The sequence below is a fragment of the Gallus gallus genome, chromosome 4, assembly GCF_016699485.2.
Source record: "Gallus gallus isolate bGalGal1 chromosome 4, bGalGal1.mat.broiler.GRCg7b, whole genome shotgun sequence".
In the NCBI taxonomy this organism is placed as follows: domain Eukaryota; kingdom Metazoa; phylum Chordata; class Aves; order Galliformes; family Phasianidae; genus Gallus; species Gallus gallus.
In genome coordinates, this window is record NC_052535.1 from 24,806,709 (window position 1) to 24,834,634 (window position 27,926).

Here is a 27,926-nt window from a genome sequence, read left to right on the forward strand (position 1 = left end):
TTCAGAGCCCGTTTTTGAGTTATAAATCATGCTTCCAGCATCACGAAAATGACGCGTGCTGAGTCACCTGAAACAACAGAAGGGAATATCACACAGCAAAAAAAAATGTGGAAAGAAATGTTTATTTTCGAATTCTTACACTGCTTGACAAAATAAAATCTTCATTCATGTAAGAAAGCAGAAAGCTCAGTAAACTCTTTGAAACAGCTTAGTGTGTACTACTTGATGGTGAGGAAGGAGAAAAATAAATCAATGAAAGCATATGAAACTGAGGATTCAGAAGAAGGAAAAAAGAGTAAGGGGTGTTTAACATTACACAGAGAACCATTCAGAATTTAGCATGATTCTGCAAAGAATCTCTTACGTTATTTGACAAGCAGCTTTATCTGCTTTTAAGTCAGGTCATCCAATCACATCCCATAAGTGAACACAAGTAAGTAAACAGATTTAAAGTCATGCACACATCAGCACTCTAAAGCAAACGATTATCTTCTACCCACGACGTGGTGTCCAGCAGAGCTGCAGTAAGACCAGGAAAATCTGAAATAGTTAAAATTCAGTTTCATTCAGAAATTATCTTTCAGTTTATCACTGTACAAATTAAATTGCTTATCCATAAATTTTAACATTAAAAATAACGAAAGCCCAACCAGAACACATCATTCTCATTTTGCTGCATTTCTGACTTTTATATTTCAGTGCAAAAGTTAAAGTCATTCAACCAAAGCTGTGACAACAGGAATAACCAGCCTCGTGGTAATGGAAACTGTTAGTTTGCTGGCTGATTTCACTGAGCATTTTTGCTTCACTGTGCAACTGAGTCCTGCCTGAGACTGATTCAGGCAGCGTTACTTCCACATTGTTTCCTTGGGCCCAGACCTCTCTGTCAGTTGATGTCTGTGCCTTCAGAGCCACCTAGCCGGTATAACAGCAGTAGAATTTTGGCACCTACAGCTAGAGAAACACTGAAGATTTTACTGCAGATTCAAGATCAGCCAAACATTTAAATCCCTTTCTTTTTTTTAAGATAAGAATACTTATACACAGATTAATTCCTTCCATTGACATCAGTAACAAAGTATGCACTGGATGATCTAAAGCTTTGATGCAGAAAACTGTCTAAGTCAAATGCTAGATGACATCAAGTAATAATAAAATAATAATAAAAATAAGTAATACCAAAATAATGATAGAAACATTTCAGTGGGGAAAAGTAAGTATTCTTTTTGAACACAAACCTAATAATAGTAAAAAATAATAATCTGTGGCACAGGCCCCAAAGACACCTTTTCTTTCCTCAATTTCACACGACAGTTCTCTCGTCAGCTCTGAACTCGTCTGCCTACGTAACTCAGAAATCATTCTTTTTTAATTTCCCTGCAAGTTCAAGGCTACAAAATCCATTTTCTTGGCAAGCTTAACTTCGGATCTCTCTCATGCATACACAGATTCTTCTGTAAAGAAATGAATATCCCTTCAGCAAGTCAGGAGAAAAACCCAAGCCCCTCCTTTGGATTCCAAATCCAGAAACATTTGATTCTGTGACTCTGCTAAGCAGTGTGAAACAACTTATTGGTATCTACCTCTCCTGCCAGTTTTGTTTCTGCATGTTAAGCATCAGTCTGCGATCTCCTGTAGTTCCGGCAGAGGGCAATGTAATTAAGCCATTTATAACACGCTCTTCCAGGACGATCTGTTCCACAATCTCCTCCAGCACAGAGATGAGGCTGACAGGTCGGTAGTTCCCTGAGTCATCCTTTCTACTCTTCAGTGTGTGACATAACATTTTTTCCAGTCACCATGGATTTCACCTGACAGCCATGACTTTTCAAAAATCATCAAGAGTGGCTTGGCAACTTCATAAGCCAATTCCCACAAAGCTCTGGGATGACCTATTGAAACTCATACAGTTTACCCTGGCCATCGATCCAGTCTATCCAGGTCCCTCTGTAGTGCCTTTCTTCCCTCTGGAAGATCAACATCCCCTCCCAACTTGGTGTTGTCCACAAACTTACCGAGGGTGCACTCCATCCCCTTGTCAAGATTGTTAATAAAGATGTTAAATAGAAGCTGCCCCAGTACCAAGCCCTGGGAACACCACTCATGACTGGCTGCCAACTGGATTTAACTCCATTGACCACAGCTCTTTGGGCCCAGCCATCCAGCCAGTGTTTCACCCGGCAGAGCATACGCCCATCCCAACTGTGGGCAGCCAGTTTCTCCACGAGGATGTGGTGGGGGACAGTGTCAAAGACTTTACTGAAGTCCAGGTAGACCACATTGACAGCCTTACCTTTACCCACTAAGTGGGTCACCTTGTCATAGAACGAAATCATGTTTGTCAGACAGGATCTACATTTCATGAACTCATGATGACTGAGCCTGACCCAAAGGTTGACCTTTAATTGATCCATGATGGCTCTCGAAATTATCTGTTCCATAACCCTCGATGGCACTGAGGTGAGACTGATAGGTCTGTAGCTTCTAGGATCATCTTTCCGGGCCCTTTTTGAAGATGGGCATCACATTTGTCAGTCTCCAGTCTACCAGGACACCCCCAGTTAACCAGGACCATTGAAGGATGATGAAGAGTGGTTTGGCAACCACATTCGCCAACTCCCTTAACTCTAGAGCACATTCCATCTGGCCCCATGGACTTATGAGTGTCCAGCTTTTGAAGTAGGTTCAAAACCATTTCCTCATGGAATATGCAGGGCCTGTTCTGTTCCCCATCCCTATCTTCCAGCACAAGAGGCTGTGTGCCCAGGTAACAACTAATATTACTAGTAAAGACTGAGGCAAAGAAGGCATTAAGTACCTCAGCCTCATCCTGATGCTTGGTCATTATGTTCCCCTCGGCATCCAACAAGGGATGGAGATTCTCCCTAGCCCTCCTCTTACTGTTGATGTATTTATAGAAATATTTATTGTTGTCCTTCACCTTAGTGGTCAAGTTTAGTTCTAGTTGGACTTTAGCATTTCTAATTTTCTCCCTGCACAGCTTCACTGCATATCTGTAATCCTCATAAGTTGTCTTTTGTTCATGAGTTCCAGCCAAAGGTCCCTGTTCAGCCAGGCTGCTCTCCTTCTCCACTGGTTCGTCTTCCATGACTTGGGGACGGTCAGGTCCTGCACCTTTAAAATAACTTCCTTAAAGTATTCCCAGCCTTCCTGAGCTCCCATGCCCTCCAGAACTACCTCCCAAGGGACCCTCCCAACCATGGTCCAAAAGAGACCAAACTGCCCTCTGGAAGTCCAAAGTGGCAGTTCCGCTGAATCCCCCCCTTGCTTCAACAAGGATTGAAAAACCTACTGTTATCAATGCTGCAGTCTCAAAGAATGCAGTTTTATGAGTCAGGTCTGTTTTCCATCTAATTGGGTAGACTGCCCCTGCTTATGTTCCCTTCCTTTCATCCTTTATTTCATCCTTTATTGATTGCATTGCATGGTTTTGTCACTCTCTTGCCTTGTAACTGAGGGTAATAATTACTGAGGCAAACACATTTTCCTTTTAGTGAGTATCAACACAATGCTCCAGTCTTCTGGCATGTTCCCAGTTTTTCTGAAGGCAAATCTCTTCTCAGCATGTTTAGAAAAGGTATGAAATTAGATACTATTGCAGTTCCTAAATCTCATGAGCAGCTTGATGCCAAAGGTCTGAATAAACAAAAAGTAGCCATGATACTGATACTGTTCTGTCAAATATCCTAGTCATCCTCATGACTGCCTCATGCCTCTAAACATCCATTTCATCTTCTTATTTCTGTAAATTTTATACTCTTTAAAACTGTACTCTTGAGGGACAAATACTGTTATGCTCCAGCAATGTGTTTTGCACAACGCTTGCTATGTATCGAAGCTCAGTTTTTATTTCTAGGAATGCATTTTAATCACTTTACAGGACTGTGAAGAGTGACTGAAACACTGTCTGTATCATTTTACCAAGCTGTAATCTTTAACTGGGATTTAACCAATTAATCTGAATAGGAGCAGACACAGTTATCAGTGCAAACAGCCAGCTGTTCATATCCTCCCTTCCAGCCACTGTACAGAGTAGTCTGAAAGATGTAGAGGAGAAGTGAGAATAGGTGAATATACTGGCCTCTGAAATTATTCTCTTAAGTACCTTATCTGCCTTTCTACAGAAAAAGGAATACGACTAAATCCACAAATCACATCTGTAGAGAGGAGATTTGTAATTAATTTCTTTCTGCTTTGCCTTATTCTGTTCAGTTGAAGCTGAAATACAGTACATTTTGCTACATTTGCTTTGTTTCCCATTCCCAAACCTAATGAGTAGGTTCAGGCAGCCATCTTAGATGTGGTTAAGCCTTATCCACGAACATTTGTAAAAAAAATACTTCGAGATTTTTGGAAGATAAACGATTTTTACATGCAAAAGAGTTTTTTTTGTTTTTGTTTTTGTTTGTGATTTTTTAATAGGTATTATGTCTTTGCTTATTGGATCAGTTGCGTTGCTAAGTGTAGAACGATCTCAAGTCTTCTTTGGTATCATGCCTGAGGGGTGCCTCACCCTTTGTGGTTTTTAGTGGCAAATGAACTTGTGGGTATACCTCAGAGCCCAGAATAGTAGTTAAATCTTGCAGACCATGGGCAGCAATTTCATTATTGACTGGACTAGGAAGTCATTTAACCATTGGTCTTTATAACATGCTCAGTGAACAGAAATAGAGGAGTCTGATTTCAGTAAGATTGATCTTTTTTATCTTTTCTAAGCATGGGTGATCAGGGAAATTTTGCTGAGACTATGGGAGAAAAAGAGTCTACCTCCTGTAGAATAAGGGGCAGGCAACTCGGGCAGAGTACAAAGAAGCTGGTAGGGTATGCAGAGAGAAAATTAGAAAGGCAAAAGCCCAGCTTGAACTCAACCTGGCCACTGTAGTAAAAGGCAAGTGTTTTTTGTTGTTGTTGTTGTATTTTGTTGGGTTTTTTGTTTGTTTGTTTTTGTTTTTTAAACATATAAACAGGAAGAGCAGGGCTAAAGAGAATCTCCATCCTTTATTGGATGTGGCAGGGAATGTGACCACTGAGGATAAGGCTGAGATGCTCAACGCCTTCTTTACATCTGTCTTCAATAGTCAGACCAGTTATCTTTGGGGTACTCTACCCCCGATCTGGAAGCCTGGGATTCAGAGCAGAACAACCGCCCACAATTCAGGCTGAGTCAGTTGGATACCTTCTACTCCATCGAGACTGTCACAGGCCCATGGGGCCAGATGGGATCCACCTGAGGGTGCTGAGGGAGCTGGCAGAGGTGATTGCCACGCTGCTTTCCACCACTGATCAGTGTTCCTGGTCAGCTGGAGAGGTCTCAGAGGATTGGAGGCTTTCCAGCGTGACTCCCATCTACAAGAAAAGTTGTAGGGCCTGTCAGCCTGACCCAGGTGCACTGAAAGGTTATGGAACAGATCATCTTGAGTGAAATCACAAGGCGTGTATGAGACAAGTGGGGAATCAGGGCCAGCAAGCACGGGTTCATGAAGTGCAAATCCTGCTTGATCGACCTCATCTCCTATGTCTAAGTGACCATCCTGGCAGATGAGGGAAAGGCTGCTGATGTAGTCTACCTAGACTTCAGCAAAGCGTTCGACACTGCCTCCCACAGTAATCTCCTGGGGATGTTGGTAGCCCACGGCCTGGACAGGTACAATCCTTGATGGGTAAAGAACTGGCTGGAGGGCTGGGCCCAGAAGTGATGGTGAATGGAGTTAAATCCAGTTGGTGACCGGACATTAGTAGTGTTCCCTGGGTGTCAGCACTGGAGCCTGTCCTGTTCAGTATCTTTATTGATGATCTGGATGAGGAGATTGATGCAGATTACATCAAGATGGGAGGAAGCATCAATCTGCCTGAGGGTAGGAAGGCCATACAGAGGGATCTGGACAGGCTGGGTCCCTGGGCTGAGGCCAATGGGATGAAGTTCAACAAGACCAAGTGACCCCTGTTCCCTAGGGGTCCATGCTGGTGCCCATCTTGTTTAATATCTTTATTGATGACCTGGATGAGGGCACCGAGTGCACCCTCAGTAAGTTTGCAGATGACACCAAGCTGGGAGGAAGTGCTGATTTGCCTGAGGGTAGGAAGGCCCTTTAGAGGGATCTGGACAAGCTGGATCACTAGGCTGAAGCCAATTGGATGAGGTTTAACAAGACCTACAGGACCTTAATAAGGTCCTGCACTTTGGCCACAACAATCCCAGGCAATGCTACAGGCTTGGGACAGAGTGGCTGGAAGACTGTGTAAGAGGAAACAGACCTGGGGGTACCGTTCTATGCTTGGCTGCACATGAACCAGCAGTGCCCAGGTAGCTAAGAAGGCCAGTGGCATCCTGACTTGTGTCAGAAGTAGCGTTGCCAGCAGGAGCAAGTAATTATCCCTATGTACCCAGCTCTGATGAGACTGCACCTTGAGTTCTGTGTTCAGTTTTGGGCCCCTCAATGCAAGAAAGACATTGAGGTCCTGGAGCACATTCAAAGAAGGGCAACGAAACAGGTGAGGGGTCTGGACCACAGGTCGTATGAGGAGTGGTTGAGGGAGCTGGGATTGTTCAGTCTGGAGACGAGAAGGCTCAGGGGAAACTAATATAAGTCTCTATAACTACCTAAAGGGAGGTTGTAGTGAGCTGGGGATCGGCCTCTTCTCTCATGTAACTAGTGATAGGACTAGAGGGAATGGACTCAAGTTGCACCAGGGGAGATTCAGGCTGGACGTGAGGAAATACTACTTCTCTGAAAGAGTGGTCAGGTACTGGAATGGGCTGCCCAGGGAGGTGGTGAAGTCACTGACACTGGAGGTGTTCAAGGAACATTTAGACATTGTGTTGAGGGACATGGTTTAGCTAGAACTATTGGTGATGGGTGGATGGTTGGACCAGATGATCTTGTAGGTCTTTTCCAATCCTGGTGATTCTATGATTCTATGACCAAGTGCCAGGTCCTGCACTTTCACTACAACAATGCCATGCAATGCTGCAGGCTTGGGGCAGAGTGGCTGGAAGACTGTGCAGAGGAAGAGGACCTGAGAATGCTGGTCAATGCTCAGCTGAACATGAGCCAGCAGTGTGTGTGAGTGGCCAAGCATCCTGACTTGTATCAGAAATAGTGGTGCCAGCAGCAGCAGGGACATAACTGGCCCCCTGTACTCAGCTCTGGTGAGGCCGCATCTGGAGTATTGTGTTCAGCTTTCAGCTCTTTATTATAACAAAGACATAGAGGTCCTGGAGTGTGTTCAGAGAAGGGCAGTGAAGCTGGTGAGGGGTCTGGAGCACAAGCCTTATGGGGAGCAGCTGAGGAACCTAGGTGGGTAACTAGCTATAGAACTAGAGGGAATGTCCTCGAGTTGTGCCAAGGAATACACAGGCAGGTGGTTGAGTCACTGTCCCTGGAGGTGTTCAAGAAATGTGTAGATGTGATAGCAAGAAATATGATTTAGTGGGCAACATTGATAGTAGGTGGACAGTTGGACTAGATGATCTTAGACATCTTTTCCAACCTTAATGGTTCTACGATTCTACTTAATTCTGCAGTGCAGCATGGGACTTTATCTGCCACTCGTGTCAGGAAGAACTATTTGGTATGGTACATGCTCAGAGAACTGAAGAATAAGCTTCATCCTTCTCTGATTTTCCTGTTTTCCCAGTCCTAGCTTTAAGACCTTCCCTTAAGCACAGACTCGGCAGTGTTGTGGATGCAGAGTTGTGCAGTGCTGTCAGACAATTACATGTGCATGAGCACCTTGAAGTGCAGTATGAGCTTAATAAGTGCGGCTCTTAGCTAAATTTATAGCTGCCCTCAATCTGTAGAACTGCAGCTGTTTCCTGTGGTGGTAATGTCTCTTTGTTCTTGTACATCTATAGACCCACCACTCTAAAATGGGAGGCATTACTTTCAGAGCAGACCTTGTACACTGGAACTCAGAGAGACAAGGCCCAGGATCTCAAAATCGGAAGTGAAGTTAGCACTGTGTGGAAAAGGTGTTTGGGCTCGGTGACCTCCACACACTGCTTTCAACCAAAATCTTTTTATCAAGTAATTCCTCTGCAGTCATTTCCACCTGTTCCTTACAATAAATTAATTCTGGCTGTGTATGACAGGACCATTTTTTACTGCAAGATGATTCAGAAATGTCCTTAGGTTTCAAATCAGAAATTTATCTATTTTTTCCCCAGACTTTACATCCTTATGGCTCCATCTCGTAAGTCACTCACATTCATGAAGTAGCTGGATTCCTTGTCTGCTTTCCTGCACCTGGGGTGAGGCCTTGCTCTGGAATATGAGCTCTGGAGCTCAAGAAATTAACAATTATTAAAAGAAGCTATTTCAACTCATAGGCCAGTTCTTCACTAACATAAATCTGTCATTTATTTCAATGTACAGTAGTCTGAGAACAAAACAGCAAATGTTTCTTTAAGGTAGTGAAGCAACAGCTGTATTTCTGGCTTCCTTACTGGGAGGTAGTGGCTTAGGTAATTGGGTTCATTGCTATTTGGAGCATAATCAGCATGCATTCATTCTGTGTACAGCCAGCATATAAAATTTGCAAGAGCTGCATACAGTGCATGCTCAATCAGTGTAAATCACTTAGCAACCCACATAATGGACATCTGGCTACTGGACTAAAAAACGCACTTGGTAATACAGGCAGATGAGTCATGGACAAGTTTTCCATTTATATATAAACGATTATATCCGCAAGAGACTGAAAGCTGAAAAGACCAGCCTTCCAGCCAGAGGAGGGAAAGATGAAGTACTCTTGCAATATTTTCTTGTATCTTGAATACTCTCCTTCAGTGCCAAGGTGGCATTTTGCAACAGTTAATTATTATTGTGGACACAACCCAGTTCCAATCACCCAAAGGACCGGGCAATTCTGTTCCTTTGACTGAGGACTTATAACGGTGGTGAACATGTGTCAAAAATCCCGTACTGAAATTAAGTTTGGACTTTTGAACAAGGTTTAACTGCTGCAGAATCCTCCCCACCTGAATCAGAAACTAGGAAATCTTCAGTTTGCTTGAGGAGCAGCATGCAGTTGTGGATGTTGGAGCCTCAGCAAATATTTCAACAGAGATTTCCTGGGATTAAACTGTCAGTTAGGGTATGGACCTCATTTAGACCACTGACATCAGAGTAGGGATGTGTAGGCTGAGTATCAGCAGCTGCAAGGAACGCAGATGATGAGCTTTCTTCTTGCCAATGAATGTCAAATCCCTAAACATTTTCACTCAGTTAATATGTATTTGCCAGTCAGCAAATGCTGTGAGCAGCACCGCACAGACTTGAGCTCGGTTTCTTTCCCTCCTTGAATAATAAACGAGATAGGATTGCCCATTTCCACTGCACATCTTTCCATTTGCATTTCAATCTCACGATACTTGTGCACCCATGTCACAGGTTAAAGAGACACATCTTTGTGAGCACAACCTTCAGCTGGCTTGTTGTAGAGAAAACAATGCTGTGGGACTAAGTTATTGATTTATAGTGTTTGGGTTGCCTCATTAAGCAGCATTTGGCCCCACAGGTCCTAAATAAATGGTTAATTTTTGTAATGAAATTTTATAGGAGGTTACTTTGGCAGATGTTTTTATCTGTGTGTGTACTTTTACTTTCTGGGTGTAGCAGAAATTCTAAGTCATGGGTTGAACCAGAGATGGAGCACCTGGTGGGAAGGCAGGGCCAACCTAGGGGAGCTCTGGTGCATGCAGCACAAGTGAGTGACCAGAAGGGGTGGTGCCAGGACCCCAAAGCTCTTTTATTTCCACTTGACAGCTCCCTCCAGAATTGCTCTCGTTTCCCCTTAGTCTCTTCCATGCACCCCTATCTGTCTGCTGAATCCCACTTGCCTGCTGCACCCCCAGTCCCTCTGTGCTGTGCCCTAAATCCCTGCAGCCCTGTATCCCTGGGCCTCTTTCTCAATGGCCTTAACCCCTGACTGCCTTCCACTTCCTACCCCCATCATGGGCTTTTAACTCCTGGAGCTCTGCTGCTATGGCCTCTCCCTGGAACTGCTTTTCAGGAGGCCTGAGATACCCACCACAGCTTCCTGATTCTGTTTTGGGGGTGAGGCAAGGCCTGGTGTTTTGCCACCTGCACAAACAGCAGGTGAGGACCCTGACCTAGTGTGATCAGCCCCTGTAGAGCCCACAGGATTTTTGGGGAAGGAGCCCCAGCAGCCATTGCAGTGTACTGTGAGGATTCCACCCCACTGAAGTCAGCACTTGTGGAGTTCCCCTGGATGTTTGGAGAGAGGAATTCCAAAACCCGGCTTGATGCTCCATGGAGAATCCCACCCCATGTTGCCAACCCCCTTGTTGGCCCTATCGCTGTCACCTCCTGAGTCTCTTCACATGTCCCCAGGGGGGTGCCCCTCTGAACCCCACATGTCTGACCCCCAGGCTGTCCCCTGAGGGCTGGGACCTGGAGGAGGCTGACATCTTCCTGGAGGTGGGCATCTTTGCCCCATGCGGCCTGCTCCCCATGGTATCCAAAGGCCCAAAATGGGGTTGAAACATGTCCCAAATGATGACAAGGAGTGGAATGATGATGAAACTGATATGGGGTGGCTTGAAACAGGGAGAAGAAATGTGTGGCCATGCAAGACCACTCCAATACCCCTCCCAGGTAAACCCATGGATGCCTCTGGGTCAGAGCAGCCTTGCTGATGTCCCAGGTAATACTGAACCATCTGGTGGCTAACATTTTGAAGGCACCCACCATGGTGGTGAAGACGTCCCCAGAGTACACCTCAGGTGAAGGTAATGAAGGAAAATCTTGAGTACAAGCTTGTAGCTCTGATTTTTCTATACCACTGTTGGGAACATAAAAGCAAATGGTTTAAATAAAGGCAAAACATAAAAGGCCAGGAAGGACCTCCATCTGTCAAGGTAGCCACTTTCTGTACTGTTGTGCAAGCCTTGCTCAAAATAAAACCAGTTTATAAATCCACTCCATCTGAGGTGAGTCCTTTTGTAGATCCTTAAATAGTTTGTTTTCCTATGGGAAATGCGAACGGTCAAGAGGCTTGATTTCTCACCCGCACTTTCTTCCGGCGGAATGAAGTGCTGTGGACACAAATTATAGACAGATAACAGGTAAGACCTCAAGTTGGAGTATTTCGCAGCGTAAGACATCTGAAGTCGGCACGCCGCGGGCTGGAAACGCGGCGCCATCTGATGGTCGGCGGGAGCCACTGCGGGCCCACAGCCGCGGCCTGGCGGCTCTCACGGCTCCTTCGCCCAGGACCCGGGCTTAAAATAAATAAATGAATAAACACAAGAATAAAGGCGCGTGGAACCGCCCCTCCCACGAGTTCGGCACGCCCCTACGCAGCGGCAGCGCCCCGGGCCAGCAGCCCGCCCCCGCCGTCTTTCTTCCCGCCCACCCGCCGCTGCCCGGAGCGGACCGGGCCGTCCCGCCGCCGGTAGGTGCGCGGCCGCCCCGCCAGCCGCCGCGACGGGGGGGGTGTCAGCCCGGCGGGGCTCCTAGCGGATCTTCGCCGCGCGTGGGGTCGGGCCGGGGGGCACCGCGACAGGCGAGCGGAACGGCCGCGGCGGGGCCGCGCTGCGCTGCTGGCGCTCCGCGGTGACGTTAGGAGCGGCGCTTTCCGAAAGTGCGATCGCCCGAGCCGTGCTTCCATGGCGCTGTTTCGGTAGCCGCGAGCTGACGCTCGGCGCTGCGCCTGCTAAAAAGGCGCGCTTCCAGCTGTTACTCAGAGTCACTGTCTTTCGCTCCACACGCTGGGACGGGTTGTGGGGACAGGCGGTGGAAGCCGCGTCCCTGCAGACAGTCAGGGTCAGGCCGGACGGGGCTCGGAGCTCACGGTCCTGCTGTAGGTGTCTGTTTGTCCACTGTGGGGCAGTTGGACTGGATGGCTTCTAAGGGTCCCTTCAACTCAAACGCTTCTATTCTGCAGTCCTACGCTGTGTGGCCATAGCAGCGGGAGGGAGGCTGTGACCCAGCCAGTGTACGTGAAGAAGAAAACTCTTTCATTCCAAAAGGAAAAGATCCAATACTGACTTTAATACAAAGTGATGTGATAGAGCCTATCTGTGGATAGGACCGTTTGGAGGTATTACTCGTGGCAGGCGCATGTACCAGAAGTGCTGGGGTTCCCATTCGTTTTTCCCCCTTGATGCTCAACTAATTGCTCTTTCCCCACAGACATGAATTATTCCCGGTTTATCACAAGTGTGAGTGCAGCCAGAAAAGCATCTCCGATAAGAGTTCTGAGTGAGTATACATCTGCTCTTGGCAGGTTTTCTTAAGAGTATCATTTTGTGTTCTAGACTTTATGGAGGTGCTGTGACTAAAGAACTGAGCAGGCTTGAGAAAAAGCCTGCCAGGTGTTCACAGGGCCAGTTAACCATGACTTCTTTAATTTAGAGATGTCAAGTACATAAAGAGAAAAAGAATAGCCTTGAACCGTTCATTTCAGAAACTCCTCCAGACAAAAGAAATAGTGGTGTTGTCACTTAAACAAGTGCCTGAAAGTCTCTGCTATCGCTTCTGCAGCAGGGGTTTTGGCACAGCTTGCTATGAATTGGCACTCATTATCCAATTGTCTCATGAGTACTGGAGAACAGTCAGTATCTAGAGGCACTGAGCCAGACCTGATATCATCCATCCTCTCACATCTGAGCTGAAAGCATCAAGACAGCATGACTTCCACATTGTGAGCAAGTGCTTTTGCCAAGTAAGGTCCAGTCTGTGCTAGCAGAGCACAGATTGGATGTGAATGATTATGAAATTGCATTTAAAGCAAGAGTTGTCAACATTTTCTTCATACCACCTTATTTACACGATGCCTCTGCCTCTGAAGCCACGCTTCCAGAAACATTCCTGCTCCTTTACTTAATAGGTATAATCAGATGTAACTACTGGTAGTAGTAAAACAGAACAAACTTACCTGGCTTATTATTAAATAAAGTGTGTGAGCAACTGCTGCAATAGTCACATTGTAATCAAGGTATTTTCCTTTTACTGTAGCTGAATTGATGCAAAAATCTCCTCCGTCTCTCATCTCTCTGGCTGGAGGGGCACCAAACCCTGCCGTTTTTCCATTTAAGAAGGCTACTATTGCCACTGGACATGGAAATGCTGTTGAGATTGGGGAAGACTTAATGAAGAGGGCTCTTCAATACTCTGCCTCAGCAGGGTATCTGTCAAGGCTGCTTGCACTAAAAGATGGCGGAACAAAAGAATCCTGAAGTTCTCTGTCATTGCATTAATTGATCTTTACAAAAACAGCTTTAACTTCTTTAAATTTTCCTCAGTGTTTATATTTCAGAGTAAGCAGAAGGTTCTGAGTAGATGAGCATTTTTTTTAGGACAAGCCAGAAATTTCCCAGTATCTGAGAATCCCAACTCCCAAGTTAGTAAAAGGACTCAACCTGTATTTTGTATTAAGATATTCAGTGAACAATGTAGTATTGAAGTGTGGTTTCCAGCTCCTGAAGCATTCATTTTGCCTTTATTTGGTACCCTAAAGAAGTCGACACATACCACTTGTGGTGCTCGAACTGAGGTTTTTATAGTATTGGCATTTTTAGTACAAAAATTGCATATGTTATGTTAGTTTAGCACTCTTAGTAAGTCCCCAGTAGGCAGCACCAAGTCAGGCTTATGACAGGCTTGCAAAAATACGCATGTACCTGCATAGTCACACAGGGCATTAATCAGTGCAGTTGCAGCTTTTCCTAATGCTTAAGCGAACACAACTTTAGTAAAAGGCATTTGTAGACGTACTACAAGACTTTATCTTAAAACAGCTCTTTGAAAAACTCATTTCTGAATTTCTTGCTAGCTGCAGCTCACTTCCAGAAGCGCTGCAAGCTTTGTCAGGCAGCCACATCTGAGTATGGAAAGACTGTTGCTAGGAGCAGACCCTGTTGAACCTACACCCACGTTCCATCCTCAGTGGACCATTTCTGCCCAGATTTCACAGTCATCATTTAGTGTGTGTGGACTGTAGGTGCTCATCTTTGCTGCTCTTTCAGAAGAAACATTGGTATCTTTTTCATTATTCGATAAAACAGTCAAATTGGCATCTAAGTATAGTTGTGAGACAGTTAAAGCCAGATTCAGGACCGTGTACTAGATTTGACAGTGATTTAGAGGAGGAGCTTCTTTTTGGCCTGTGTAAGATGTTAGATGCACCTTACCTCATTCCTCTTTCAGGATTCCAGAACTGTTGTCGTGGCTAAAGAATTTTCAGAGGAATCTACACAATCCCCCCACAGCCAACTACAGTCCTGAGCAAGGACAAATGGAAGTGTGTGTCACAACCGGCAGCCAGGAAGGCTTGTGCAAAGTAGGACCAAGAACTCTGTATATTAAAAGTGCTTCTTTCAAGATGATGTTTTCTTCCCTCAGTTCAGCTATACTTAGCATTAAGCATCACTGCAAAGCTTTGTGTAGTGTATTTGTTAAACAAACATCTCAGGCTATCCATACAAGGTAACAACTTAAAACATGTTGGGCAGTCTCACGTCAAACCTACATGAATGTTCGGATAAACCAAAAAAGCCTGTCAGAAAATATACCAAGATAACATTTCTTGTTATCGAAGTAATCAGCACACTGGTGCCTTATTTGCTTTTCTGTAACATGACAAACTGTATCAGTTTTCCTTGAATAATCAACCTGTTCAGTCTGCTCCACTGCTTAGTTGATACTTTCTGCAAACGAAATGCTTTCTGTTGTATAGAGAGCTGTTCCCATTTCAAACTGTCATTCCCTAGCTCTGTTTCTAAAGCTGGTTGTTTGTCTGTTTTCCTCACAGACAGCAGTTATTAAAGACTTACTATCTCAACTAAATTCAGAACTAGGAAGCATATGTAAAAATATTTCTAAAATAGTTGTCTTTCACAGGTGTTTGAAATGCTCATTAATCCTGGGGACAGCATCCTTTTGGATGCCCCCACATATTCTGGGACACTCGCAGCTGTAAGTACTTCATCAACAAAAAGCTGTGAACATCAGATTTGAAGAGCACTTTAGTACCTGATCTACTTGCTTGTATGCCCTGTATTTACAGCAAAAACACATCTAGGAGTCAAATTTTTACTGTTAGTCCAATTAAGTTCATAAGAGCTATTCCCAGGAGACAGCATCCTTTTCTTAATCCTGTAGTTTGTTCTAGGACTGAGGTCGTGTTTGGGATTGGGAAGAGAGCCATCACAACAGTCGGTTCAGAACAGATGTTATAAGTGGGTATTTCAACAAATCATCATGTTCTAATGAAGTACTTTATAGACTGATTATACTGTACCCATAACTAGAGAGTTTTCAGCTGTGGACTAGTAAGGACTGTAGAAAAATAGCAAAGTTTCCTTCTGAAAAAATACTTGCTATGTAATTAAACATCAAATAAAAATACGTGAGAGTTGTAAGAAGGGGTGGGATAGATGATGTGCCACTTCATTCCAGTTTCCTCTTGCACTGACAGGAATTTTGATAACGTTTGGCTAATCAAAGATTTCTTGTTAAGAACATACTTCTAAAATTATTGCATCAACTTAGATTTTTACTTAAGAATGCTGAGCTACGTGATACAGATTGAAAGTTACCTTTTTCTCCTCGTGGCTTAACGGGTTAAATAAAGAAGAATGCGGTAGGTTTGACAAGCTACATAGCAAACCTAGACAAGCTTTGATTTGAATCGTGAGGAAGTAAGAGTTTTGGATAGCTATAAAGTCAGAAAAGATTATGACAGTTTTGTTCATCCTCTCAACAGCTGAGACCTTTGGGCTGTAGCATCATTAACATTCCTAGTGACCAACATGGCATTATTCCAAAAGCTCTAAAAGAAATTCTGTCTGCTTGGAGTCCAGAAGATATAAAAAATCATAGCCGCCCTCTCCCCAAATTCCTGTACACAATTCCAAATGGCTGCAACCCAACTGGAAACTCTCTGACCACGGATCGCAAGAAGGAGATTTATCAGGTACGTAGCAGGGGCCTCGTGAATGTTGTAGGTAGAAATGGGTAAATGTCCATCCTGTTTTAGCTAAAGGTACTCCACATTCAACGCTTGGGCCCATTATCGGTCCAGAATACATTCCACCCAGAAGTTGTTTCTAAGCAAAGCCTCTTTCATGAGGAGACTTCAGGAGCATTATGTAAATTATTTTTTGCAGTAGTAGTCCATTGCTGCCTGGTGTCTTTGTCAGGAGCTTCAAAGTTGGTTTCCCACAAGTGTACTGTACCCTTTGAACACACCTATAGTTATGTACCTGTCCTTGCACTGCAGGTAGCATGGTTACTGTTTAGATTGATGTCTGAATTGGGCATTTGAAACCTCCTCCCGATACAGCTTTATATATAGTGAAGGTGCTACCTGTGGGATCCTAATATGGTCCTGGCAGTAGGTCCAGAGTACAGTAAGAACTGAATTTATTGTGTTCGTATTTTAATCAGTCTTTGCATTGAATTCATTTCTTTCTTTAGATTGCAAGAAAATATGATTTCCTTATAATAGAAGATGATCCTTACTACTTTCTTCAGTTTGAAAAGGTAATCTTCCACACAAGGTAGCGCCTTCATTTCTGATACCAAAGAACTGTAGTTTGAGCCATGAATCTTCTTAGATTGTCTTCATGTCCTTCTTCTAAGTTATATGCTTAACAGTCTATTGCTACTTCTACTTGTACTCTTTATGGTATTTTATTGCATCAGCCTTTTAATTGCGGTGGTTCAAATTCGTCAAGCCTTACACGGGACAAAATTTCCTTCATTACTAGGAAAATTGGAAAGATTTTGCCTGTAGAGCAGAGCAAACATATCACCAAAGCAGCACTTGAAAATAGCAGCCTTTTGATGTTCCTTTCAACGCAGTCACTTCTCCATCCAGGGGAAGATGGTCTACCCCTGAGCTACTTCATCTCATTTCTACCCCTTTGCTTTTTGGCATCCAGTTATCCCAAAAGCCATAGGAAGTAGTACTGGATAGGCAGCTTCCCTCCTTCCCTGCAGATCTTCCCCCTGTGGGTAACAAAGTGTTTAACTGTCTACCCTAATGGATCTGCAGCAGCACAGTCTGCTCAAGCACCAAACTTCAGGAGAAAAAAACTGATCTTGCAAGGAAACAAAACATTGCTAGAAGCTGAACTGCAGTATTCTGTATTCTATTTTGAAGTACATCTTTGTGGGAGGAGGCAATAAAAGTTCTTCACAGTCATTAAATAGCATTGTTTAGCTTTGCTAGAGAATGAGGGGAGTATGTATAAACATGATAGAATATTTGATAAGGAAAAAGCATGCTGAACTCAGTAAGATCAAAGTTCAGACATATCTTCTAACTTCCTTTTGTTTGGTTGGGTTGTTGGGGTTTTTTTTTTTGTTTGTTTGTTTTTAAGTAAAGCTAAAAGCTACTGTTCCATCTTAAAAATTACAATATCCTTCTGTATACTCCATAAAAACCTTGACAGAATTAATTTTTTTTCCCTGCTCATGGCATCATACCAAATCTTGAACTGAACACTTGTGTGCTGATCAGTGGGCTAGGCATCTAAAAGAAGCAAGACTGATTTCTTGATGGCTTTCACAGAATATCATTACATCCCAGACAGATAGTCTAAACAACCATTTGTCAGCAAGTTACTGCCCTTGTCCTTTGAATGTCCATCTCTAAAGTGTTTACTGTCAAAATATGTACTTTAAGAATTATGTCTTCATAGCAAAGAAAGTAATTCCAGCACAGTCCTTACTGGAAACTTCAACTTTATTTTTTATTTTTCTTTGAAGCCATGGGCTCCAAGTTTCCTCTCAATGGATGTGGATGGCAGAGTCATCAGGACTGACTCATTCTCTAAAGTTCTCTCTTCTGGGTAAGGCCCACTTCAGACTCCTCAGTATTATCTCTTGATTAAGGCACAAGATTAAGGCACACTGTGTACAAAAGGATCAGATGACAATTTTTTCATCTAATACCTGGTCATTTCTGGAAGGTATTTTTCTTCAGTGTACTAAATTTTTGTGTCACCTCTTGAAAGTCATTTATAATTCCAGATTCTGATTCTCTTCTGATTCTGATAGTTTTGCCCTCCTGCCCAGGCAGGACAGTCTTCCAGGCACCACATAGGCAGAAAGACTGAGATGCTGGCCTGAAGCTCTCTTCCTGGAACTCTTAGTAGTCTTTTGCCAGTTTTCCTGTCTTTTACCATTTCTGCAGACTCTTCCTATATATAAAAGAAATAATAGCATGACTCTCTACAATCAATCAGAGTTACAGTGATATCTTCTCTTCTAGCTTTACAGTTCTTTCAGGTCATGTCCTCCTGAACAATATATTTGTGTTTTAATTTGCTTTTATTATTCTAATAGATGTAAGAAAGTAGTGTGAATTCTGCACTGGCAGCTAGTGGATTGTAACCCCATCCCCAAGAAAGAGAAGAGACAGCATGATGCCAAATGTGACAGCACTTCCAGAAGTGACACTACAAAAAGGCACGATGCAATTTTGTCTCTGCTAAGGACACATTTGAGCTTACTGATTGGCTTTAATAGCTATTTGAAGAAAAACAGTCTGAGTAAAGACGTGTCATAGCAATGAAACATGAATAGGAATCTATTTTGTCAGCCTAAATGGCATTTATCCTGCAGTGCTAAAAGAGCAAAAGCAGCACCTTGTTTGCCAGTTTGTGTGTTTTTCCATGGAGCTGAGCATTCGTGACTTTTGATTATGTGAATAATCCATCTTCCCTTCCCTTTGATTGATTATTAACTCCGAAGTTGGGTAAACCTGGGTTTTAGGGCAGTATTAAAGATATAAATACATATAAGAGCCTTAGCACATTAGTGAAATGGTTATAGGCTTTCTGGTTACAAGTTAAACCATAACTCACATAAAGGATTTGTACATTGCATTTCCTGTTGTAACTTTTCCTTTTTCTTCTAGGTTGAGAGTAGGTTTTCTGACAGGCCCCAAGCCTCTCATCGACAGAGTTATTCTACACATTCAGGTTTCTACAATGCACACCAGCACTTTCACACAGGCAAGTACTGAACTACCAACAGAATGGTATTGAAAAACCATATTCCAAGTCAGAGAAAACTAAGAACAAGCAGCTTCTGTAGTTGGGCTACACCTTTCCAGTTTTAGTTACAAGAACAGATATTGATTCACCAAAAGGAAGAGACCACCAAAGAAATTGCAGCCAGAACTAAAGAGCTTAGTGCATGGAAAGCACTACTGCTTCAGCTAATATAATATAATATTAACCATCAGATTTCAAGAATCAAGATTTAAAATGTTTTATCTCTTGCCAATGGGATCACTTGAAAAAGCTCAATATAAAGCATACAGTGGAAGTTCTTTCCTTCCCCCTCCTTATTTTTCTTTATGCTTAGTATCTAAAATAATACTGGCAGCTCACAGACATCACAAAGGTGCCATCAGCAGCTCCTTTATAATTAGTAATAAGGAAAGGAGACATCAAGCATGTCTAATACAACTTCCAATTCCATTAGTTCATCATAGAGGCAGCGTTAAAGCAGAGACTGGTGCAAGTGGAAGGAACTTCTGTAAAGCAGTATACGTTGCCTTCCTTTTTCTCCCAGATCCCCATATTCAGCTCTCCATCCATTCCTTCCTCCAACTCCAACTTCCAAATGTTGCCACTGTCCTTGAAGATAGCAGTAACATGGACTGCAATAGTCTGTTGCTACTGCCGCTTCTGTTTATAAAGGGCTCCAAGAGACCCTGCATGCAATTTCTTGTCCGGGTGGAATTCTGAATTAACACACAGGTCAGTATATCTTTTGAGATTGTGGAGCAGCCTTGTATTGATGGTGTATTTTATTTCTTTAGATGATAATATCACAGCTTCTTCAGCAGTGGGGAGAAAAGGGTTTCTTGGAGCACACAGACAGGTAAGATCAAGTCCTATTTTGAATCCCCTCATCTGTCATGCTGCTTCTTGCTACCTACACAAAACAGATATCCACATGAGTATTCATGTTGCATTTCAAATGTCATAATCAGATACCATTTGAACCCTGAGCTTCCTACAGTAATGGGTAGCGTGTTGTGGTTTGTAAAGGCTTGTCACAGGCTTGTAAGAAAAGCATAAGAAAGGTTCTTACATCTGACCACAACAGCCACTTCTGCCCCTGAGCACCGGGCTGTTACCCATTCCGTAAACACTGGGATCTAAAAAAAAGAGCAGAGATACTAGCCCTGGCTTTGTATTGTGTTAGGTATGACAGAATGGGTGTAAGAAATAGGAGTGTAAAGATAGATTCGTAGGAAAACTCAGACTGCACTTTATCTCAGCTTTTAGCAATTAGAAAATACGTCTCTTAAACATCTCTCTTCACTTTTCTTCTTCATGACAGGGAGGCAGCCTTACCTAAGCCAAATGTATTCTTCCTCTTTACCTAATGAAAACAACACTGCAGTAGGCTACCCACAACCCTTTATAACCTCCTGGACACTGTTGTTAGGTGTCTTACTATTGATTAGGTCCAACAGCTGATTACCATTTCCACATGATCTCACTGGGATCTGGTTGATTTGTTAGACTGTGTTTTTGAGTTGGAGTAAGCCTATTTATAGTGATTACATTTCTGTGAAACTTTTGCTTTACACTTACAATTTGATTCCAGTGTGAAAGTAAAATAACAGCACAGAAAAGCAAAGAAAAAAAAGGTTGCCACAGAACTTATGATGCAGTAAAAACTGCAGAAGTAAAATTTATCTTTTTTTTGTAGAGTGCAATAACTGGCATAGGCAGAGTCCTTGAGATTCATAAGCTTTTGGTAGTTAGTATTTGTCTGTTGGGTTTCACAAAATACATTCAGAAATCAAAGCTCCGTGTTCCAAGAGTATCAAAGAAAAGTGTAACTACTAAGTGTGGTTCATATGTAGACAAGGGAGCCCTTTTCCACCTGATTTATGGATTCTGCACCATACATTCCTCTCGTGTCTAATGTTGCAGAATCACAGCTGCTTCATTTTATACCAGTGAGAGTAGTCATTGTACAAGGCTTGTCTCTCTTAGACCTTGGGCAGGGTCATTTTCCCTAGTAGGATATTGTATTATTTTGAAGTTTTAGTTAAAGTATGAAGGTAATAGGCTCAAAGGGTTAAAACAAGGGAAGCTGTCAGATAGTCATGATAGGTTTATCATATGATCTGTTTTTACCTCATGAAATGTTGTTTCCATGTGTACCTATTACAGAAACTGAACCCAAATGCATGAATATCACGTGTACTTTCACAGGCATCCAGATCCTGCATTTTCTTCTGTATGCATGTTCTGTGTGATGACTACTGCAAACAGGGCTTGTATCCACCAATATAACAGAATGGATATCATTTATAAAGTGTTTAACACTGCACTTTCTCTGACATGTAAAGATTAAGAAGCAGCTACAAATGCACTTCCTCTGTCTCATTGATCTGTGCTTTGTTGCAGACACTGTGAAGCATTCAAGACTTTTCTAATGCATATACAAATTTTCATATACGCAGTACGTTGTATTGTGCTGATCTAGGATGTGTTCATATTTCTGTTAAGTGTGCATTTTGGTTGATAAGTAGAAAAGCTTTGTTTCTGCTTTTGGAAACAAATGGACTCCAAAGCACAATGAGATCATGGCTTTGTATTGATAATGTACTTTCAGAGTTGTGGAGTTCTACAGGACCCAGCGGGATGCAATGCTCATTGCTGCTGACAAATGGTTAAAAGGTCAGTCAGTGCAACACGGCTAATAACTTAGACTTTTTTTCTAGCTACTATCATCTTTGTGTTCAAGAAGAATTGCTAAAGGTCACTTCTTGACCAAAGTGGTAGGTGATCACTATGAGCAAATCAATGACATGAAATATTAAGCTTAGGACGAATTATCTCAGACTGCAGTTATCCTGCTTTTCTGGTGAGGGACAAGTTAATGACGATGGGAAAAAAGCTCACCACATTAGCACCATATAAACCAACTTTACAGACAGTGTGTATTTCACTCCACGACATTCTTTTTATGTTTAAAACGTCTGTCTTTAAAATCTCCATCTGAAAGTGACAGATTCAGTTGCATAAATTTAAAAGAAGATATAAATATGGTAGTAGTGATGGTCATTTTGTCTGAGCATAATTTCAGACATCCACTCCTATGATTAATCACAGAGCGCAGAACAAAAGTGCTCAGCAGCAATGGGATTACAGTTAGTGACTATAATTATTCCTCTTAGTCAGTCTGCAGTGGAATCAGCAATAATTATTTAAGAACTGCCCACCTTCCTGAGATACTTCCCTGGGACTCGAGTACCATATAGTCATCGGTGTACTTGCTGTTACTAAATCCCAGATTTTAGATAAGAATTTTTTCTTCTTTTTCTACATAGCTCTGAATGAATATGGATTATTGACTCTCTTTGTCTCAGTTCCCCAAATACCAGTACAACATGATAGCTCTGGGTTACCTTAGGGTGCATTGTGAGAATATACTCATACATAGAAGACTATAAAGTCTTCTTACTAGAGTAGTCTATTCTAGTAATAGGAGCTATGTTAGCATGGAGAACAGACAGATTCTATTTTCATATGATCATAGAATGGCTGGGGTTGGAAGAGGACTTAAAGATCATCCATTTCTACTCCCCTAAAGCAGGCAGGGCCATCAACCTCCATATATAATACTAGACCAGTCTGTCCAGGGCCCCATCTAGCCTGGACTTGAAGAGCTCCAGGGACAGGGCACCCACAGCCTCTGTGGGCAGGCTGTGCCAGTGCTTCACCACTTCCCGAGTAAAACATTTCTGCCAAATGTCTAATCTAAGTGTCCCCTCTTTTAGTTTAAAACTCTTCCCCCCCGTCCTACCATTACCTGCTCGTGTTAAAATTCAGTCTCCCTCTTGTTTATAAGCTCTCTTTTAAGTACTTGAAGGCCACAGTGAGGTCCCCACAAAGCCTTCTCTTCTCCAGGCTGAACAAGCCCAGCTGCCTCAGCCTGACTTTGGAGGAGAGGTGCTCAAGCCCTCTTTAGATATGTTAAGCACATCAGTGTAAAGATATTAAATAGTTTCTTCAGAAAACATGTCTGAAAACAGATAATTACCTCTAGGTAAACAACAGGCACACAGTAGGTCTGCATATATAAAAAGACAAATTCTCCCCAAGCCATCATCCTCTTCATAACTCCTAGATTCCCCTTTTCTTTGAGCAAATATTTATAACCAATTTAAAGAAAAATAATTATCTGTTTTGTTACGCTTAAATCATATTGATAGTGAGCTACTAGGAGAAGATACATCATAAGAATGATTTTTGATTGTTTGGAAAAGTTGTTTCTTTAATCTCAACGTAGTCAAGACATTCAGTTTGTTAACACTTGGGTTTTCTATAATTCAGAGTTATCACTTTCACCAGAAGTACTGAAAATATCAGCATGCATGCAGTAAGCCCTCACAGAGTGGATCAGTACCTAAATTTGGGAAGGGGCACCTGTGATCTGTAGCCATATTCCCTTTTTGTTCATAGAATGGTAGAATAGCTTGGGTTGGAAGGGGCCTTAAGGATATTCAGGTTCTGACCCCCCTGCCACAGGCAGGATTGCCAGCTGCTAGATCAAATACTAGATCAGATTGCCCAGGGCCCCATCCAACCTGGCCTTAAGCACCCCCACATGGGACACGCATCCACAGCCTCGCTGGGCAGACTCTACCAGCACCTCACCACTCTCAGTAAAAATCTTCCTCTTGACATCTAATCTAAATCTCCTCTCCTTTTGTTTAAAGTCATTCCCCCTTGTTCTATCACTATCTGCCCATTTAAAAAGTTGATTTCCCTCATTGTTATAAACTCCCTTTAAATATTGGAAGACCGCAGTGTGGTCTCCCCACAGTCTTCTCTTTTCCAGGCTGAACAAACCCAGTTCCTTCAGCGTGCCTTCATAGGAGAGGTGTTCCAGCCCATGCATCATCTTCATGGCCCTCTTCTGCACGCTCTTGGAAAGCTCGACATCTTTCCTGTGCTGGGGGCCCCCGACCTGGACACAGTACTCCAGATGGGGCCTCATGAGGGCAGAGAAGAGGAGGACAATCACCTCCTTGTCCCTGCTGGCCACCCCTCTTCTGATGGCACCCGGGATACCATTGGCCTTCCGGGCTGCAAGCATACACTGCTGGCTCATGTTAAATTTTTCATCAGCCGGGACCCATGGGACCTTCTCTGCAGGGCTACTCTCAAGGAGTTCTTCTGACAGTTTGTATACGTATCTGAGATTACCTTGACCCCAGTGCAAAACCTTGCACTTTGTTTTGTTGAACCTCATAAGGTTCACAAGAGCCCACCTTTTGAGTTTATCAAGGTCCCTCTGGATGTCATCCCTTCCTTCTGCTGTAACCAACCACACCACCCAGCTTGGTGTCGTCAGCAAGCTTGCTGAGGGTGCACTCCATCCCATCATCTTTGTCACTGGTAAAGATGTTCTAAAGTACTGGGCCCAAGATGGAGCACTGAGGGACATTGCTCATTACCAAAAGTTCATTCAAGCTCATTCAAGCAATAAATTTACATCACTTACTCTATGATGTATCAAATTACAGGACGAACAGAAGTTTCTTTCTTGATTCCCTTTTCTTTTTCTCTAGGCTTGGCAGAATGGCATCCTCCTGCTGCTGGCATGTTCTTATGGATCAAAATTAAGGGAGTTTCTGATACACAGCAGCTGATCATGGAAAAAGCTTTGCAAAAAGAAGTATGACCTGTGGCTTAATGGCTTATGATATTAAATGAGGAAATGATAAAATAACTTTATTGTATCTATCTGCACATAGGCACAGACCTATAAAAGCAGAGAACTTGTGTCCACAATCATCACTGAGTCTGAGGCATTGTTCTGTAATGTAGTGTGTCATTAATAAAATATTTTCTTATATGTATTCAAATGTTGATATTTAATCAGCTTAAATTTATCTCACATGTATATACTATGTGTTATATATACTATATACAATATATTTATTATGTAGCTAATAGTATATTTTTAGTATTGTATATAGTAATAGAGTGGGCAGCCATCATTACAGATCCTTTTTAGTATGAAAAATTAAGTGTGATTTTATTCCTAAAATGTAAAAGAGACAATACAGTGCACTGAGTAAACTGCGTCCCACTGCGCTGGTACTTCTAAACACAGACAATAAACCAGACCTGGTTGTGAACCAGCCTGAGAGCCCTTTGGTTTTGTCACAAAAAGTCTGATACCAGTTTGCATATTTTTGGCTTCTTGTTTAGGAACGACAAAATGTATCTGGCCACATTCTGCTATCAGTAGTGAGCCTTCTCAAATTGAATATCGCGTAGTGTTTTCAACGTGTACGAGTGCTTATAACTGAGTGGTTCACCGCTTTCATGTAGGTGTTACTGGTTCCTGGAGGAGTGTTCAACATCGATAGTTCAGAGCCCAGTCCTTATGTCAGAGCTTCTTTCTCTCTGCCTTCTCCAGCCCAGATGGATCTGGTAAGTGAAACTGGGATTTATTTTTTTTAACATGTAATTATGTGATATGATGATATTTTTACTTCTCCTTGTGTGATTTCTTGTTTGTTAGTGTAGTCGTTTGAGTACTTAGGCACTAAAGCAGTACTTGAGGCAAGATACTCTTATCCAAAGATTGCCAAAGTACTCTTGCCAAAGTAGGCAGGATACTCTTATCCAAACCATACTGTGGACAGTCAAATAGTACCTTACTGCCATTGTACTTCCGTATGCTTCTCTTCTGAACTGTTCTTTCTTTTCTTTCAGCTTTGGCATCTCTAGGGCTCTATAATGGGTTAAAAGAGATGCTCTTCCAAGGATCGCTAGTTCTATTAAAACAACTGATTAGCTTCATTTCAATTCTGAATAATCATTGAGCATCGATAAGTGTAGTTTTCTGTTTCAGAAAAAAACTGCCTTTCATTTTTTATCAGATGAGTGGAAGCTGTATCTTGTTACAGTATGATTTAAAGCCCATGCATGTTGGTAAAAAAAAGGAAAACACGATATCAGCAGAATTTTGTAGTGTAAAACAGTGAGTTCATATGTGAGTGTTAGGGTAGTTTCAGTAGATTGTCTGTTTAAGTAATGCACGTACATGAATTTAAACCATCTTTTATATCATTGCAGGCTTTCCAGAGACTGGCTGACCTTATAAAAGAAGCTGTATGGAAAAAATGAATAGAGCTCATACAGCTATCAAAATCATCTCAAGAAAATATATGTTAACATTGGGATTGCATCAGAACACTTTAAAAACAGGTGCAGTACCATGGATGTTTCCACTGTTTCAGCTGAAAAAACAAAACACAACAAAAAAACAACATGCTGATATTTTTAATCTGTCAGTACCTTGCACTGCTAAATTTATTCTAATCCAAAAATGTTTGATATGCTTAAAAATAAAATGTTCTGCTTCCTGTCAAATCCATTGTATCGTTAGAGCTTGATTTTGGCTTTTGCTTTCTGCTTGGGTTAGGAAGCAGGGAAATCAGTCACTTAGGAATTTACACCTGAGATAGTCTTAGGCATTCTTAATCCTAACTGATACATTTTGCCAAGACCTTTTGTTGGAATTGCTTTTTTTATTTTGCTTTCCTCTTGTCCTGTGGCACGTTGTCTGGTTTTGAGAAGATCAGTGTTTGGTTTTACTGAAGTTTCGTCAGATAAAAATGAGGTTGGGATGTTTTAAACTGGAAACTGACATAGCAAAATCAGGCTACGATTACAAACATTGGCTAGGGTTCTTTGCAATTGACACAGATGTACAAAGCAAGCAAAATACAAAAATGAAGACATTTTGATCTTTGGTCCCTTGATTATTATCATCCCAAACGTTAGATTCTTGGCACCATGTACAAAACTTTCAGAAAGTTTTAACTGTACAGATTGTCCTAGGATTCTCGATGTATAGCCCTACAACCCAACCCACATCCCCAGGTTTCTCTCCAGTCCTCACTGCAGGCAGGCAAGCTGGTGCCATGGGTGAAGCCAGCCACACCACAGAGTTGGACTGGGCTTGGGCACAGCTAGGACCCTTGGGGTGGGTGGTACAGCCCAGGAGGAGACTGTACTTATGTTTTTCATCCTGGTGGATGAAAAAATTAACATGAGCCAGCAGTATGCTCTTGCAGCTCGGGAAGCAAATGGTGTCCTGCGCTCCATCAGAAGAGGGGTGGCCAGCAGGGAGAGGGAGGTGATTGTCCCTCTCTACTCTACCTCTGTGAGGCCCCATCTGGAGTACTGCATCCAGGTCTGGGGCCCCTCAGTACAAGAAAGACAGGGAGCTGTTGGAGAGGGTCCAGAGGAGGGCCACAGAGATGATCAGAGGGCTGGAGCACCTCTCCTATGAAGACAGGCTGAGGGATCTGGGCTTGTTCAGCCTGGAGAAGAGAAGGCTGCAGGGTGACCTCATTGCAGCCTTTCAGTACCTAAAGGGAGTACCAAACAGGAGGGGAGTCAGCTCTTTAGAAGAGTAGATAAAGGCATGTCAAGAGGAAACGGCTTTAAGTTGAAGGAGGGAAGATTTAGGTTGGATGTCAGGGGGAAGTTCTTTACTATGAGAGTGGTGAGGTGCTGGCATAGGCTGCCCAGAGAGGTTGTGGATGCCCCGTCCCTGGAGGTGTTCAAGGCCAGGTTGGATGGGGCCCTGGGCAGCCTGGTCTAGTATTAAATGTGGAGGTCAGTGGCCCGGCATGTGGGGGGGCAGGTTGGAGCTTCATGGTCCTCGAGGTCCCTTCCAACCCGGGCCATTCTGTGATTCAGTGATTCTGTGTAGTCCTGAATCTGTGCCCAGGACACAAACACAGTCTTAGAAGCTGCAAGCCTTTGGAAATGGAGCTGTCTGTTCTACACTTTTAGATGCTGCTAATGGGTGTCCCAACCAGCACTGTTCACTCTGCAGAGCTACTTAACAGCAAATGTTCAG

At 42.9% G+C, this 27,926-nt stretch overlaps 1 protein-coding gene across 7 annotated transcripts; it reads left to right on the forward strand.

The window, feature by feature from the left end:
* Positions 1-11,391: 11,391 nt before the first annotated feature.
* AADAT (aminoadipate aminotransferase) lies at positions 11,392-26,425 on the forward strand. Of its 7 annotated transcripts, none has more exons than XM_046940713.1 (15): positions 11,392-11,847; positions 11,932-12,087; positions 12,180-12,248; positions 13,005-13,173; positions 14,196-14,328; positions 14,889-14,963; positions 15,754-15,963; positions 16,467-16,532; positions 17,763-17,845; positions 18,916-19,012; positions 19,828-19,889; positions 21,645-21,709; positions 24,610-24,716; positions 25,379-25,480; positions 26,129-26,425. In XM_046940713.1, exons 3-15 carry the CDS (start codon positions 12,182-12,184, stop codon positions 26,177-26,179), a joined length of 1,287 nt encoding a protein of 428 aa, XP_046796669.1. In that variant the 5' UTR covers positions 11,392-11,847; positions 11,932-12,087; positions 12,180-12,181; the 3' UTR covers positions 26,180-26,425. The 7 variants fall into 7 exon arrangements, with proteins under 7 accessions (XP_046796669.1, XP_046796668.1, XP_004940980.2 ...); XM_046940712.1 differs by having other exon boundaries at positions 11,392-11,439; XM_004940923.5 differs by having other exon boundaries at positions 11,392-12,087.
* The last annotated feature ends 1,501 nt before the right edge of the window (positions 26,426-27,926 follow it).

Coding starts and splice junctions, on each gene's coding strand:
- AADAT (XM_004940923.5), top strand. CDS start 12,182: ATGAATTATTCCCGGTTTATCACAAGTGTGAGTGCAGCCAGAAAAGCA. Junction 14,329..14,888: donor GCCAGGAAGGCTTGTGCAAA/GTAGGACCAAGA, acceptor TGTCTTTCACAG/GTGTTTGAAATGCTCATTAA. Junction 14,964..15,753: donor ATTCTGGGACACTCGCAGCT/GTAAGTACTTCA, acceptor TCCTCTCAACAG/CTGAGACCTTTGGGCTGTAG.